Source organism: Chlorella variabilis, assembly GCF_000147415.1.
Source record: "Chlorella variabilis unplaced genomic scaffold CHLNCscaffold_13, whole genome shotgun sequence".
Classification (NCBI taxonomy): domain Eukaryota; kingdom Viridiplantae; phylum Chlorophyta; class Trebouxiophyceae; order Chlorellales; family Chlorellaceae; genus Chlorella; species Chlorella variabilis.
In genome coordinates this window covers 323,743-338,996 of record NW_005435075.1, presented here as the reverse complement: position 1 = coordinate 338,996, position 15,254 = coordinate 323,743, and the positions used below count along the sequence as shown (strand labels likewise).

Sequence of the window (15,254 nt, the reverse complement as noted above, 5' to 3'; positions counted from 1 at the left end):
TGCGAAGCCCCTGGGTGTGCGGCTGGCCACGGTGAGCTCGCTGCCGCCACAATCTCCGCTGGGCCGCTGGCTCTGCTGCGGGCATGACTTTGTTGCTGCTGCGGTGTCGCTTACTGCAGGCGAGCTGAAGCTTCAAGAATATTGGCGGGATGCCATCAGTGCCGCCGCAACCACCACGCAGCTGCCACGGAGCGGGCAGCTCGAGCACGCATGCACGCATGATGCTTGATGTCCATTGGGATGAGCGAAATGCCACACGTTATTAGCATAGGCAACAAGTAACATCTTGATGCAGATTCCTCTCCCTTCTCTCCTGTATGAGAGCTCGGTCACAACTGGACAGCTCATCGCCCCTGCAAGCGCACGGCAGCGGGCTGCCTGGGCCTGTGTGACCGCATGCTGTGCCTGCACAGAGAGCAGTCCCTAGGCTGCCAGGTGCAGTTCCCTACGCAGCAGCTGAGCGAGCTCCTGTGGGCGCCGCCAGGGCACCACCCGTGCCTCTGCCTCAGCCCCTGCCTGCCGCCCCGCTACCGCCGCCACTGATGCTGATGCTGGGCTGCCGCCGTCGCCGTGGGCTTCATTCCGCAGCATGACTGACAGAGAGCAGGGCAGGCCGTCGGGGTACTCCTGCCGAGCATACACGCGGTTGCCGCTGCCGCCGCACGGCGACTGGCTGCCGCCGCCGCCGCCATCCGCTGCCGCCGCGTCGCCGCCGCCTGCCGCGGTGCCGCCGCCGTGCAGCAGCAGCACAGCCGGGCAGAAGTCGCCGCGGCCGTCGCCCACGTACAGCACCCGGCTGTACTGCCGTCCCGCCGCACGCCGCCGCTCCAGAAGCTCAAGCAGCACCTGCAGGGCGGTGTGTGTGCATGTGTGTAAGACAGAGTGTGTGTACAGGTGCGGGTAAGGTTTGAGGGGGCAAGGCGGCCCCGAGGTAGCAAGGCAAGCGGACAAATCGGTCAACCAGCCCAGCCAACCAGCCAGCTACCTGCCCGCACCAGGAAGCGCGCTGTGACCCCCCCGCCGCCTCGCATGCTGGCAGCGCTTGGGTAGGAGCTCACCTTGCCCTTGCACAGGTTGGCCGGGCAGCGTCGGCTGCAGCTGTGCGGCTTGCTGTGGTAGGGGCCCACGCGCAGCACACCGCCGCGCCACTCTGCAGGGTTGGTGTGCACCTCGGCCACTAGCTGGCGCAGGCCATGGTGGGCCAGGATGGTATCTATGTACACCTGAAGGGCCAGGAAAGAATGGCGGGCAAAGGCGATGGCATGAAGAGGCGCGCAGGGTGGGGACCCAGGCCGTCGAGCTGGCCGCCTGCCCAGCCCTCATCCGCCAACCACCACACAAGCACGCGCATGCACCCAGCCTCACCGTGTTGGCATCGCTCAGCACCACAATATCAACTGCCTCCCCGCCCTCCACTGCCGCCGCCGCCCGCAGCAGGTCTGCAAGCTCTGGGTGCAGCGGTGTGGCCTGCAGCGCGGCCTCCACATCCTCCCGGGTGCGCCCCAGCAGCGCCGCCGCCTCCTGCAGGCCCAGCCAGGCAGGGCGCCAGCGCCTCGCGCCGGCGTTCAGCGCGTGTTCAGCGCAGCCGGCAGGCGAAACAGCAGGAGAAGCAAGGGGCCTTGGCATGGGGACGCGCAGCCCTGCTGCTGGAGCGCTTTGTTGGGTCGGAGCCTCAGCACGCAGCTGCTGGCAGTCCCAAGCCTCTGCGGGACACGCTCCCGGCGGGCCTAGCCCCACCCGCAGCGTGTGGTCCATGAGTTGCGTCCACGGCATGCCTGCCTCCCGCCCCTTGCGGTAGATCTCGTCGGCCCCCAGCTGGCCGATCACCCAGGTGTCAGAGTTCTCCTCGATCAGAGACCAGTCAAAGTCCCAGGCAAGCAGGGTGCGCCCGGCTGGCCCCATTGCGGGGAGGATGCCTCTTCCGTCGGCTGGGGGGAGGGACAGGAGTGGGTGGGAGGAGTCAAGAGTCGGTGCACGGCACAGCCACTCGCGATGCCGATGAGCAGCACATCAGCGGGATGCAACGCAGCAGCAGAAATCAACACCCGCTCCGGTACCCGCCCTGCGCACCCGCCGCTCGTTGCCACGGTCTCTGGCTGCTGGCGCCGTTGCAGGGCTTGCAGTGGCCTGACGCGCGGCGGCCTAGCTCCCTGAGCGGCTGGCAAGCCTGCCAGGGCACTGGCCCACACAGCCGGAACCCTGTGGCGGCCGTGATGGTGGCGATGGAGTGCCCACAGAGAGGAGAGAATCGACCGATCGATGCCGCCACAGATCGTCGTCCGCTCAAGAAAATTTGATCAATTCTGTGGAATCCTACGTGGCTTGGCGCTCATCTTTCGTGTTCTCTTGTTGCAGACTGATCGCCTCTCTTGCAAGTTTGCTTAGCCAGCCACAATAGCAGAGCTGCCCTTGTTGCTAAAAAACCCTGCTGGGCCATGTCTGCGACCGAACAAACGCAGCATAACGCAGCCTGCCTGCCCCTGGATGTCCTAGAGATGATTTTGGTGCAGCTGCCTGTCGCAGGGGACCTGCAGGCGGCCTCGCAGTGAGTGGCAGGGGAGGGCGCGCCCGCCCAAACTGCCTGGCTTGACTGCCTCCGGCCCGCTGTCACACTTGTGGGGTCGTGGCACAGCAAGGGAACCCGCCCTCCGACACCATTCCGGGCTTGTTCCCGCCCCCGCCGCCCTCGCCGCACACTGCCTGCAGGGTGTGCCGCACGTGGCATGCAGCAGCGCAGCGGGAGGCTCCCTGGGAGGCCGCGCGGCGGCGGGACCACCCCGCCGCCGACCCAGCCACCGTGGCGGTGCTGGGCGAGCGGGCGCGGAGCAGGCGGGCACAAGGTGGCGCTTGCGCTGGCCGCCAGGTGTATCGTGCGCTGCAGCAGACGTGGACATGCGACCGGTGCCGGCAGGAGTTTACGGACAGCACAAACAGCGGCAGCAGCTGCTGCTATCACCCCGGCATCCTGTTCAGCGGGGGTCTCATGAACGGCACCGGGCTGCGCTTCACCTGCTGCAACCGCCGCGCCCACCACATCCCAAACGGCGCCCGCGACGGCAACGGCTGCGCCACCGCCTTCCACGGCGGCGGCCAGTCAGCCTGGCAGCGCCACGGCGCGGTGAGGCGGGAGGGCTGGGCTCTAGGGGCAGCAGTCTGGTGGGCAGATGCGTGCCAGAGCTGGCAGTGGCTGCTTCTTGCCCTGGGGCGGGGCTTGCCTTGGGCAGCAAGAGCATTCCAGCGCAGCGGCAACGCCAGCCTGCTGTCCCTGCACGCCTGCAGGTTGTCAAGCCCCGCGAGCTGTCAGCCGAGCCTGCCAAACCTGCCGGAAGCAGCAGCAGCAGCAGCAGCGCATCCGGCGGCAGCCCGCCCAGCAGCAGCAGCAGCAGCCCCTCTCGGCCCTACCCCTTCCACCAGACCCGGGCCCACCTGCAGGAATGGCACCCCAATCAGCGGCCCGGCCTCCTGGAGCTGCCCTCCCGCCTGTTTGCCGTCAGCGGCGGCGCCGCATGATTGATAACCCGGGCCGGCGCGTGGCTGTCGACCTGGTATGGCAGCCTCCTGGCAGACTGCTTGCTTCAATTGACCACCTCACCATCTGCCCGGCTGTGTTGTGCAGTGTATCATCCCCATGCATGCCAGCTGTCCATTCCATGCCTGCGCATTTTATTTTACATAGAACAGACCATCCTTGTAACCATCCTCATAAGCCAGGCAACCGCGCTGAAGAGGAGAGTGTGCTGGAAACGAGAAACTGATACAAGTCAAAATGGAGCAGGGGCTCGCAACTTTAATGTCCCACTAAGTAGGGCGGCATGCAGCAGTGACTCGGGACTGAGTTGCCATGGCTAGGCAGGCCAGGCTGGGCAGGTGCCCGGTGGCCAGCCGGCTCAGAAGAGGCCCATGAAACCGGTCTTCTCGGGCTGCTTGCGCTCGTAGCGGCGCAGGAAGCCCTCAAACCGCTCGTCCGCCCTGAGCGCTGTGAGGTCGGGGTCTGAGCGCAGCTGCAGCCAGCAGGGGTGGCGGGTTGGGGGGGACTCGGTGCCCAAATCAGGCAGCTTTGATGCACGTGGTCACAGGACGGATTTCCACTGCCACAATCAGCCGATCAGGAGCAAAGCAAAGCAAAGCAAATCAAATCAAATCAAAGCAGGCAGCAGCACAGCGGCCACCTGCTGGAAATCGCGGTACCCTGCACAGCGGAGCGCGGCAGCGGCGGGGGAAGAAAGCACCGTGGAGTGAGCTGCAACGTCGCGAGGCGCTGCGCAGGCCACGCCAGCGACCACCCACATGCATGCACTCGCTCAAGATCTTCCTTTAGGGATCAGTGAGGCTATTTTTAAATTTGCACTGCTTGCCCAGCCCTGCCCAGCTGCCCTGCCCAGGCCTGCCCTGCGGCCTGTGTCTAGCACGGTACGCAGCACACAATACAGGCGCGGGCATGCAGGGCCCCCCCACCTTGCTCCACGGCGCCCGACATGGCGATCAGTCCGTTCTCGATGTCTCCCAGCTGGCTGCGGCAGCAGGCGATGTTGTAGAGCGCAGACGTCAGCTCGCCCGTGCTGAGCGCCGGAGGCTTGTCGCGCCACCGCTTCAGCCCCGTGCCGGGCAGCTCAAGCGCTTTCTCAAAGTACCTGCAGAGGGAGGGAGTGGGCACAGTTGGCACGCCCTCAGCCACACGCCTCGCCATGGCACCCGGCCCGCAAGGCGCCCGCCACCCCGCCGCCACCCCACCGCCAGCCAGACGCACTCTTGCGCCTTAGCCCACTGGCCCGCGTTGGAAAACTTGAGCCCCACGGCGATGGAGCTCCGGGCATCCTGCGTAACAGAGCAACAGGCAGGCGCAGGAGTGAGCCATCGGCGCATCACACTGCCTCCCGTCATGACGGGCTGCCGCCGGCCAGGGCGGGCCTCACCTCTGGCTCCACATCCGTCAGCCCCACAACCTCCTCTGCAGCGCGTGTCGTCAGGCGCTGCTGCCTGGTCACGTTGCGCGCCGCTGCGGCCCGGTGAGCAGGCTGCGTGGTAGGCCGGGCCCTGGGCGCCGCCCATCGGGCCGCCCCAGACGCACAGACAACACCAGATGCCATCAACATGGTTGCGGGTTGCGATGGAGGCCGCTGCCGCCCCGTGATCAAGATGATGGGCGGGCCCGCCACGTCGGCGCTGAGCTGGCCACAGCGCACCGGCTGCTGGTTGCTCGCCTGAGGAGCAGTCAAAGCGTTTGCAGTGTAGGTCAGGTAGGTGTAGGAAGGTGCGCGAAAATTTGGGAGGGGATTGGGAAGAATGCTGCCATGAATGCAGGCGTCTAGGTGTGCTGCGGGCTGGCGGCAGCGATGGCACCGGCGACCACGCCGCCGCCGGCCGGTGGGCGCTCAGCTGGCTGCCCCGTTGCCCGCCGCGTTCTCCTTGCTGTCTGCCGCCCACTTGCGCTTCAGGCTCTGCGAGCGGTTCATGGGGCGGCTGTCGCCGTTGCCCTTCCACCGCTGGTGCGCCGCCCCCGCCTCGGCCGCCGCCGTGAAGAGCTGCACCGAGGTCCGGCGCGGGCAGGGCAGGGCAAAGGGCAGGTGACGCAACAGGGCTCCCGAGGCCGCCGCCGGCCGCCTCCTGCCCCAGCTTTGGCAACGAAGAAGCGCAGCGCAGCGACAGCGCAGCGCAGCGCGGGTGCTGCAGCCGCCCGACATAGGGGAACACCCAGCCTGCCCTGCCCGCCAGCCGAGGCGGGCCCAGGCAGCAGGCCCCACCTGCGACTCCTCCACGCTCAGCTTGGCCTGGATCTGGCTGGCCTCCAGGTCGCTTTCCACCAGGGGAGCCTTGGTCAGCAGCTCCTGCAGCCAAACAAAGGGCAGCGCGGGTGGGCCGGGCAAGGGCTAGCGCGTGGGCTCAAAGGCGCAGCACAGCGAGCGGAGCGGCGGAGGCCGGGAGGAAGGACCGCGGGACGCACGCGACGGCGGCAGCCTGCGGCCCGCGCGGCTGCCTGCCCGCACCTTGTACCGGCTCCTGAAGGTGTTGAGGATGAAGGCGGGGAAGTCTTCGTCCGCTGTGAGGCACGCCTGCGCCACAAGCACAGCTCAAGCACACCGCTCAAGCACGCAACCCAAATCCTGAGAGCTTGCAACACACACACACACACACACACACAAACCTCCCTCCCGAAAAGCGCAGCGCATCACCCGGCGCGCGCTGCCCGCTGGGCGCGCCCCGGCTGCGGCCCACCCCACACCTCCCACCCCTCCTGGCGCTGCCACGATGAGGACGAAACATGGCACCGAACCTGCAGGGCCCCCACACCCCGCCAGCAGCGCACCTGCATGGCTGAGTGCAGGCGTGTAGCGACCGAGTAGTAGTGGGGGCAGCGAACTTTCAGGTCCTCGCACCCCGCCCCCGCCTTCATCTTGCGCCGCATCTTGTTGCCGTAGAAGACGGGGAGGTCCACCTGTGGGGTGGGTGGGGTATGGTGTGGTGTTCGGGGTGGGTGGGGGAGGAGAGGTTTTTGAGATGTGTGCGTGTGTGTGCGGGGAGCGACTTGGGGGCAAGCTGTGTGTGGGTGTGCGTGGGGCCAGCGCGCGTGAGAGGCGGGAGGCGAGCAGGCAGTAGATGGGTTGCGAGGCAGGGGCGTCGCGAGGAGGGGATTGATTTGTTGGCGGGTGGGGCTGGGGCTGGGGGGATCGGGTGGGGGAGGGGATGGGGCATGCCTGCGCAGGCGGGGGGCGCCGCCACGGGCGGGCTTCGCTGCCCGGCACGCGCCTGCAGCATGTTGCGCCCCGCCATGGGAGGCACCATCCACAGCGGCAGGTCCAGGCGCGTGCCGGGCGGCAGGTCGGCCTGGTCGCTGCTGGGATCGATCACCGTCCCCACCCCTGCAGCAGCGCACCACAGGCCACGGCAGGGCCGGCCGGGCAGCCAGTGAGGGGTCTGCAGGGCTCAGCAGGGGTCTGCAGCCGGGCGGCACGCCCCGGGCACGGCGGCACGCGGCAGCGGCGTGGCGCGTGCAAGGCGGCCCGCCACCCCACCCGAGCAGCTCCCCGCGGCGGCAGCACACTGCCAGAGGGCTGAGTGGCCCTGCCCCCGTGCGCCGCACCTGTGCACCCGTGCACCAGTCGCACAGGCACATACGTCTCCTCAGCCATCATGGCATCCACTCTGTAGTAGTCGCTGCCCATGGCCGCCGCTGCTGCTGCCGCTGCTGCTGCTGCTACTTGTTTATGCTGCCGTCCTCCTGTTGATGCTGCCTGCTGCTGCTACTGCTGACTAGCTGCTGGTGCTGCTGCCGGCAGGCTAGTCGACTGCGGCGCTGCTGCGGCGCTGCCTGGCTGCTTAGCTGCCTGCTCTGCGCAGCGTCGCTCAGCTGGCCTGCTGCGGGGCGCCCAGGTGCTCCTGCACCAGCTGCAGCAGCTGCTCGATCTGCTCCTCGCTGTACCGCTCCTCACAGTTCTCGATGCACTGCAGGGAACAGGCTCAGCAGGGGAAGGGATTCAGCAGGGGAAGGGGCAGCAGCAGGGAGTAGATCAGCACAAGGAGAGCCAGAGGGAGGGGGTGGGGCAATGTAGGTATTTGGTGAGCAGGGGCCGGGCTGCACACAGTCACCACCTGCCGCCGCCAGCAGCAGGCACCACAGCAGGCGCCGCAGCTGGCAGCCAGCCAGCCGGGGCTCACCAGGAAGATTTCCACCACCGAGGGCGGGCGGTGGTTGACCAGCTGCACAACCTCCCACTTGGTGAGGCCAAAGGGCTGCGAGCGGGGCAGCGGGAGGGGCGCAGGGCGAGGGCAGCGGGGTCAGCATGGAAAGCGCTGGGCGAGAGCGGCGGCGGTCGGAGGCACGCACCCCCAGCCCGCTGCCTGCGGCGAGCCAGGGCGGCGCCGGGCCCCGGTCCGCGCCACGCAGCGTGCTCAAGCAGGAGCGTGTCCGCCCTGCCAAGAGTGGTGTGATGTGGGCCCCGGCCGTCGTGGCCAACACACACACCTGGAGGCTATCTATGAAGGCCTGGAGCTGCTCGCGGCTCTTGAACACGCCGCCGCACTGCTGCAGAAGCGCGGTGTACGTCTGCAGTAGGCGGGTGGAAGGGCGGCATCAGGGGTGGGGCACGCCAAGGTCAGGCACCTGCCGCTGGGGTCGGTGCAAAGGCGCACATGCCAGCGCATCCGGGCCGTCTGCGGCTCAGGCGGGTGCGAGCCGTGCCGCCGTTGCACCTGGATTTCGGACGGAGTGGCCCTGCTGACCACCGGCTGCTTGTCTGCCTCCCTGTCCTTCAGCACCGCCAGCACCTCGTCGTTGGAAAGCAGGCCAAGATTCTCCTCAACACTGCAGCAGGAGCCGGGCGGCGCGGGAGCAGCTCGAACCGCCGCCGTCGAGCGACGGCGCCCGACAGCCGGGGCAGCCTACAGCTTGCAACGCGAGGGCGCCGCTGCGCGCCGCCCTGCCCACAATCCCTAAAACGCGCAGCCGCCGCCCAGGCCTGCAGAGTTTGCATGCAGCGCTCACATCTTCATAAGCGCGGCCAGGGGCCTGGCTGCTGTGCAAAAGGCACTCGATCGAAGCCGGGAGATGTGGAGAGGGGCGAGTGAAGCGCCTGGCGACACCAGCTACAAGTTCTAAATCGGTTGGTTGGCCCTCAGCCGGCTCTGGCCGCTCTGGCCCTCTCAAATAACGCACGACACGAGCGAGAGGAGAGGCGGTGAGCGAAAGGAGCGCCGGGGGCAGCGATCGGTTTGCATTTGAAGCGCTGTTCACAATTGCGGCGCCACATAGGACGACACGCTGGCGGCGGCAAATGCAAGCTGCTCAAAGCGCTCCTGGCATGCCCATGGGGCTTCAGGATGACTGCAGATGCTTGCATATAGCTGCAAGTCGGCATAGACAGAAGCGGGCACCAACCACGGTACATTGTCTGTCACCGGGCGGGTGGCGGCAGCGTGGGCGCCCTCGCCCCCGCCAGACCCATTTCACTGTTGATGCTGTATGATGAGACAGCCGAAATCTGGGATAAAGGACGTTTCACCACACAGCACTGCCATTTCCAGGCAGTTCAAGCCGGCTGGTGCAGGAGTCGAGCGGGCGCCTGAACACCCTCCTTGTGCTAAGGGGACTGATTGCATACATGGATTGACTGCATGGATGCACTGAAATGAACTGGAACGAAAGAATTGTCGGCAAAACTTGGGGGTGTGGACAGCTACCAGAAATCCTTCTGCACAGCGCCTTCCACAGTGGCCGCCGCCGCGGCGGCCGCCGCCGCCGCCGCACCGCCGCTGCCGGGCGCCGCTGCGGGCGGGCCGCTGCCGCCGCTCGTGCTGCCGCTGCCGGCCCACGCCGGTGGGAGCACCCGCAGGCGCAGGCTGGCCGCCGATCCCACCACCTCGTATGGTAATCCCAGGCCCTCCATTAACTGCAAGCAGCACCGTGGGAGGAGCCGGGCACCAAAGTGAGTAGGGCAATGCAGGCAGCGTGGCGTGGCAAAGGAGTCGGGGTGCAGCAGCTGCTCGTTGCGCTGCGCTGCGCTGTGCTGTGCTGGCCCACTTCAACCAGTCGCCCACCTGCACTTGCAGGTCGATGATGCGTAGGTCGCGAGGCAGCAGCTCCACAGGCTGGCACCGCGGGATCACAATCTGCTCCGCTGCACCACAGGGCAGCATGGGGCAGGCCGGGGCGGGAGGTGATGCGGGGCAAGAGGTGATGCGGTGAGGGCACGGGGCCAAGGGTTGCAGAGTGGGTCTTGTGCTGAGCCAGGGCCGGCATGTGTAGCGGCTGCTCAAACCCCACCTGCCAGCCGTGCCTCCTCTAGCGCATCCTGCGCATTCGCGCCGCCACTGCTGCTGCTGCTGGTGATGCTGGTGATGCTGCCAGCCTCGGCGGCCGCTGCCAGCGCGATGCTCGCCTCGGCACGCAGGGTGCGGCTGGTGGAGGTGCGGGAGCGCGGGTCGGCTGCCGCGGGCAACTCTGCGTCCCCGGCAAACATGGCCCCTGGGGAGGGATCGATGCCCAGCAGGGTGCGCACGGCCCTGCATGGGCGCAGGCGGTGTGGACAAAGTGGCGTAAGGTGGGACGGCGGCGAGGAGGGTAAGCGGTGGCTGGTGCGCCGTTGACGTATACCCGCCCACACAAGAGCCCCGCACCTGACCAGATTGCTGGCGGAGGCTGTCTTGATGCTGTAGACCGGGATGCCCGCCATCTTGGAAGCCTCCTTGATCCAGCCACCTGCAGCAGGCGGCACGACGTGGGGAGTTGGGGGCAGAGGAGCGGCGGCGCCAGGTCAGCTTTGCAGAAATGCAGTCGATCGCTGGCTCCATGTGGCTGGGCACATTGCCATTCATTGCCGATAGCGATCCTTTGAGCGCAACAGCTTTCATCCTCGTGGGCCAGTTGCCACCCGAGCGCAGTGCGCCATTGCTACTCCCAGCAGTTTCGGGATACCGACGTGCCGCCCCGAGAGCGACCGATCGGCGAGAGGGCGCAGCAGCAGCTGAAAAGGATGTTGGGCGCCGTGCTGGCGCGCCCTGGGGTGGCCCCTGGGCAGCATAGGCAGTGCAGCGATGCACGACTAGCACACGCAGGCAGCCGACAGCCTCCCGGACTGGCGGGCCTGGGCTGCCGCCGCCGCTGCCACGCCTCGCGCCGCCGCCACGCCGCGCGCCGCCCGCTCGACGCGAGAAGCAGCGCGGCGGCGGCGGGAGCAGCTGGGCCCAGCAGTCAGCACACTGGGGATGCCGCCGCCGCCACGCCGCAGCAACGGCAGAAGCAGGGGCCGATGTCGGCCTGGCGGCAGTGGTGGCAGCTGGAGCCCGAGCCCGGCGGCGACGGCGCCGCGGCAGCCGCTGCGCTGCCGCCGCCACCGCAGGACATGCGCGGCCTGCTGGGCAAAGTGGGGTCGCTGCTGGCGGGCGACCGCGCGCTGCTGGCCGCCGCCGTGTTTTTCATGGTGGCGGCGGCGGCCGCGGAGCTAGCCATCCCTCACTACATCACCGCCGCCGTGTTTTCGGCCGCCCGCGAGCGCTCGGAGCGACTGTTCGCCGCCAACCTGTCGCTCCTGCTCGCCTCCACCGCCGCCTACGCCGGCTGTGCCGCCATCCGGGGCTGGCTGTTCAGCATGCTCAACACCAACCTGCTGCAGCGCCTCAGGTGAGAGGGGGGACCCGCAGGCCGGGCAGGAGCAGCAGGCTTGCTTTGCTGACAGGCCAGGTGGTGGGGGTTGACGTGTTGGGGGAGGATGCAGGGGCAGGTCCCTCGGGGGGCGGCCGCCAGCACTCCTCACCCCGCTCGCCACGCGTGTGCGCGGCGCAGGAGCCAGCTGTTTGGGCGGCTCATCCGCCAGCCGGTTGCCTTTTTCGACGAAACCGAGACCGCGCAGCTGACCAGCCGTCTGGCCGCAGAGTGAGAGCTTGATGGGGTCGGTGCGCAGACATGGGGTGCTGCCTGCGGGGGCTGTGCTGTGCTCGCCCGGGGCTGCGTGCATTGAGCTGCGTGCATTGAGCGCAGCCTGGTGGGTCGCCTCCCCGCGCTGCCGCTCAATGCCTGCCGGCGTGCCTCGCCCCCTCCCTCCCTCCCCGCGCCGCGCAGCTGCTCAGTCATCAGCAGGCTGTTTGCCACCAGCATCAATGTGGCGCTCAGAAACTCGCTGCAAGTGGTGAGCTGGCCGGCTATGGCTCGCTAGCGGGCTAGCTAGTGGGCTATAGCTTGCCAGCGGGGCTAGCTAGTGAGCTCAGCAGGCAGCCAGCCAGCCAGCAGGCTGGAGGCCAGGGGCTTGCGGGCAGGGACGGACGGGTGACATGTGCTGCCGCCTGCGCCCCCGCCTGCGCCTGCTGCGCAGATTGGCGGCGCAGCATACCTGTGGCGGCTGTCGCCACAGATGACGGCGGCCACAGCCGGGGTGGCGGCGGCGCTGGTGCTGGTGGCTGGTGCCTACGGCAGCTTCACGCGGCGCGCGCAGCGGGTGCGCCCCCGCCCGCGCAACCCGCCGCCAGCCGCGGGCGCACCGCCAGCCAAGCCTGCCGATGCACCTGCCTGTGCTCCCCTCAGCTGGATCCCGGCAGGGATATCCTGTGAAGCGGCGGCGCTGCTGCCCACACACCCTCCGCCTGCTGAGCTTCTCAAGCTTTTGTTTTTGCCTGCTCGGGTGCCTGCTCTGCCCTGGCCTGCTTGCCTGCTGCTCCCCGCAGATCTACCAAGACTCTCTGGCCCACAGCAACACAGTGGCGGAGGAGGGGTTCAGCCTGTCCCGCCTGGTGCGGGCGTTTGGCACCGAGGCGCAGACGCAGCAGCGGTACGACGGCACGCTGCGCACGCTGCGCCACATCAGCATCCGCCAGGCAAGCCGGCCGCACGGCAGGGGCTCGGGGGGCCGCGGCGCGGCCGGCACGTCGCCTGCTGGGGCTTGCTTTGGAGGGGAGGGAGGCACGCGGCGGACAGGCTGGCTGGGGCACCAGCCAGCTCCCCCTTCACTCTGCTGCCTGCCTGCCTGCCAGCCAGCTCCCCTCCCTCTGCTGCCTGCCTGCCTGAATGCCAGCACACCTCCCTCCTGCCTCTGCCCGCCTGCAGAGCGCGGCCTACGCCCTCTACGTGGCCAGCAACAACTTCCTGTGAGCAAACGGGGGCGCTCCGCTCGCAGCAGGGCTGCGCCCCTCCCCCTTCCCGCCTTTTGTACCCCCGTTGCCTGCCTCGTGTTGCTGCCAGCCGGGCCGGGCCCGCGGCCGTCACCCCTGCTCCTTCCACCGCCGGCCCACCCCGGTCCCCCGTGGTACCACCCTTACGGTACCACCCTTGCAGGTACAACGCCACGCGCCTGGCCACGCTGGCGGTGGGCGGCGCGGCGGCGGTGGCGGGCCAGATCTCAGCCGAGCAGCTCACCGCCTTCATGTGAGGCTGGGCCCTCCCCCCCCACTGCCGCGCCGCCGCCGCCCTGCCATGCGGCGGCCGAGCAGCGGCAGCCGCAGGCCGCGGCGCTGGGCCGCGGCTCAGGGCCCGCTCGCGCTCCCCTCCTCTGTGCTGGGCTCCCGCCACACCACAAGGCTGCAGCCTCTCACCTACGCCACCACAAAACAACCGCCCTGCCTCCTCTGCCCACACAACCCCTCCCCAACCAACACAAACAGCCGCCCTGCCTCCCCTGCCCACACAACCCCTCCCCACACACTAAACCCTAAACACAACCAACCAACCGGGCGCAGGTTCTACACAGAGTTCCTGGCCTCGGCCCTGCTGTCGGTGTGCGACCAGTGGGGGCCCATCATGGAGGCGGTGGGCGCCTCGGAGCGAGTGCTGGGCTACCTGGACGCCCCCCCCGCCCCTCAGATCGCCCCGGGGGTCGTGCCCGGCGGCGCCAACGGCGGCGGCGACGGCAGGGGCGGCGCGCCGGGCGGCGGCGACAAGGCGGGGGAGGGGCTGAGCTGGCAGGTGGAGCTGCGCGGCGTCGACTTCAGCTACCCGTCACGCCCAGGCAAGGCGGGGCGGCGGCCGAGGCACGGCGCGGCTGGGGGGTGCCGTTGGGGCTTGGGGGGCGCCTGCCGCCCGCCCGACCCAGGCACCCTCTCCCACCTCTCTGGGGGCCACCGCCTCCCCCAGCTTTGGGTCTGCCTCGGCCTCCCAGCCGAGTCCCTGCGTGTGGCCAGACCGCCGCCACTCCACCCTCCTTCCCTCTGCCCCCTGCCCCATCCTCCCCACTCCCCGCAGACTCCAAGGCACTTGACCAGGTGTCCCTGCTCATCCCCGCGGGCAAGCTCACGGCGCTGGTGGGCCTCAGCGGCAGCGGCAAGTCCACCCTCGTGGCGTTGGTGCAACGGCTGTACGACCCCAGCGCCGGCGCGGTGCTGCTGGGGGGGCGCGACCTCAGGTGGGGAGGGCGGGAGGGAGGCAGGCCAGGCGGGCGCGGCGGAAGAGGGGCGGGAGGCAGGCCAGGCGGGCGCGGCGGCAGAGGGGCGGGCCGGGGAAGCGCCGCGGAGGCAGCCCTCGCCCCACCAGCCCCGCCGCCGCCCCGCGCCCTCACTGCTTTCAACACATGCACAAGCGCGGTCGCGCGCTCAGCCCCAGCCCCCTGCCACACACGCCTAGTGTGCTCTCACACCCCGCGCTCCCGCCCCGCGCCCCACTGCCCGCGCTTGTGCCGGCGCAGGGAGCTGGATGCGGGCTGGTTCCGGCGCCACCTGGGCGTGGTGTCGCAGGACCCCCGCCTCTTCAGCATGAGCGTGGCCGACAACATCGCGTACGGCTGCCCCGGGGCCACCCAGGTGCGCGGCTGGTTGATATCCATACACTGATAAGGATATAGGTTAACCTACACTGGTCTACCTGAACGGAAAGCAACACTGTGTGTGTGTGTGTGTGTGTGTGTTGAAGGGGTGGTTTCGTGGTGGGGGTGGCAGAGGCGGCTGCCAGCCGCCCCCGCCCTGCCCCAACCANCTACCTCCTTCTCCAACACACACACACACACACACACACACCTCCAACAACAACACACCCACGGATTGTTCCCACACCACCACCAGTGCCACATCCAACAACACACACTCCCTCACCCCGCCCCGGCCCCCGTCCTTCCCCCGTTGGCCCACGAGCAGGAGGACATCGAGCGCGCGGCCGCCGCGGCCAACGCCGCCGACTTCATCGCCGCGCTGCCCGCGGGCTACGCCACCCCTGTCACCGACAAGCTGCTGAGCGGCGGGCAGCGGCAGCGCATCGTCATCGCGCGCGCGCTGGTGCGCGACCCGCCGCTGCTGGTGCTGGACGAGGCCACCTCGGCGCTGGACGCCGGTGAGGCGGCGGGGTGTGCCCTTGTGCGCGCGTGACGGATGTGTGTGTGGGGGGGGGACAGGGCGCAGGTCTGACAGCTCTGGGGGTGGGAGTGAGAATAGCACTCCCGGGGCAACCAGCCGCCATTCTTCTTTGCCGCTTGGTTGCGAAAAAGAGCGGGCAGTCCCGATCCCGCTCGGCGGCCCCCCCCCCCCCCCCCCCCTCGCGCCGTTGAGTTGTGCAGAGAGCGAGGCAGCGGTGCAGTCGGCGCTGGATCGTGCGATGCGCTGCGGCGGGCGCACCGTGATCGTGATTGCGCACAGGTGGGCGGCGGCGGCCAGGCGCGGCGCAGCCTGGCGGCCATCGCCCACCTTTCAGCCATCACCTCTCTGCGCGTCGGACGCAGGCCCTGCAGGCCGGCCGGCTGTGGCAGCCGAGCCACCAGAGCCAGCCCTCCCGACCGCTCCCCGCCTCCCTCGCCGCGTCCGCCCCACTATCCACCCTCCCCACCCCCTGCCACCCGAAATAATGGGCTGCG

The 15,254-nt window shown here is 68.9% G+C and overlaps 6 protein-coding genes across 6 annotated transcripts in view; 2 read left to right on the top strand and 4 right to left on the bottom strand.

The window, feature by feature from the left end:
• Positions 1-229, top strand: part of CHLNCDRAFT_135156 (hypothetical protein) — a gene marked incomplete at both ends in the record, with an annotated part of 8,478 nt that extends 8,249 nt beyond the window's left edge. Inside the window, one exon of the mRNA XM_005846662.1 lies at positions 120-229. Within this exon, the coding sequence (XP_005846724.1) occupies positions 120-229 (110 nt within the window). The remainder of the gene's footprint in view (positions 1-119) is intronic.
• Positions 230-423: 194 nt separating this feature from the next.
• Positions 424-1,902, bottom strand: CHLNCDRAFT_135155 (hypothetical protein; the record flags this gene model as incomplete). Its single annotated transcript, XM_005846526.1, has 4 exons — positions 424-846; positions 1,059-1,223; positions 1,366-1,521; positions 1,738-1,902. 4 exons carry the CDS (start codon positions 1,900-1,902, stop codon positions 424-426), a joined length of 909 nt encoding a protein of 302 aa, XP_005846588.1.
• Positions 1,903-3,887: 1,985 nt separating this feature from the next.
• On the bottom strand, positions 3,888-5,093 carry CHLNCDRAFT_135153 (hypothetical protein; the record flags this gene model as incomplete). The annotated part of the gene is made up of 6 exons (XM_005846525.1): positions 3,888-4,001; positions 4,161-4,189; positions 4,456-4,631; positions 4,748-4,815; positions 4,914-4,996; positions 5,078-5,093. The coding sequence occupies 6 exons, from the start codon at positions 5,091-5,093 to the stop codon at positions 3,888-3,890; spliced, it is 486 nt and encodes a 161-aa protein (XP_005846587.1).
• Positions 5,094-5,207: 114 nt separating this feature from the next.
• On the bottom strand, positions 5,208-7,224 carry CHLNCDRAFT_59701 (hypothetical protein). Its single transcript, XM_005846524.1, has 6 exons — positions 7,079-7,224; positions 6,745-6,857; positions 6,305-6,433; positions 5,985-6,050; positions 5,742-5,825; positions 5,208-5,522 (listed from the first exon to the last, which is right to left on the bottom strand). Exons 1-6 carry the CDS (start codon positions 7,158-7,160, stop codon positions 5,373-5,375), a joined length of 624 nt encoding a protein of 207 aa, XP_005846586.1. The 5' UTR covers positions 7,161-7,224; the 3' UTR covers positions 5,208-5,372.
• A 117-nt stretch (positions 7,225-7,341) lies between these two features.
• On the bottom strand, positions 7,342-10,166 carry CHLNCDRAFT_135151 (hypothetical protein; the record flags this gene model as incomplete). Its single annotated transcript, XM_005846523.1, has 8 exons — positions 7,342-7,440; positions 7,654-7,728; positions 7,961-8,041; positions 8,188-8,299; positions 9,175-9,383; positions 9,532-9,611; positions 9,758-9,996; positions 10,111-10,166. 8 exons carry the CDS (start codon positions 10,164-10,166, stop codon positions 7,342-7,344), a joined length of 951 nt encoding a protein of 316 aa, XP_005846585.1.
• Positions 10,167-10,742: 576 nt separating this feature from the next.
• Positions 10,743-15,254, top strand: part of CHLNCDRAFT_135150 (hypothetical protein) — a gene marked incomplete at both ends in the record, with an annotated part of 4,985 nt that continues 473 nt past the window's right edge. The window contains 12 exons of the mRNA XM_005846661.1: positions 10,743-11,113; positions 11,276-11,365; positions 11,552-11,618; positions 11,802-11,924; positions 12,151-12,350; positions 12,532-12,570; positions 12,758-12,847; positions 13,159-13,472; positions 13,661-13,820; positions 14,100-14,214; positions 14,545-14,737; positions 14,961-15,039. Of these exons, the coding sequence (XP_005846723.1) occupies positions 10,743-11,113; positions 11,276-11,365; positions 11,552-11,618; positions 11,802-11,924; positions 12,151-12,350; positions 12,532-12,570; positions 12,758-12,847; positions 13,159-13,472; positions 13,661-13,820; positions 14,100-14,214; positions 14,545-14,737; positions 14,961-15,039 (1,841 nt within the window). The remainder of the gene's footprint in view (positions 11,114-11,275; positions 11,366-11,551; positions 11,619-11,801; positions 11,925-12,150; positions 12,351-12,531; positions 12,571-12,757; positions 12,848-13,158; positions 13,473-13,660; positions 13,821-14,099; positions 14,215-14,544; positions 14,738-14,960; positions 15,040-15,254) is intronic.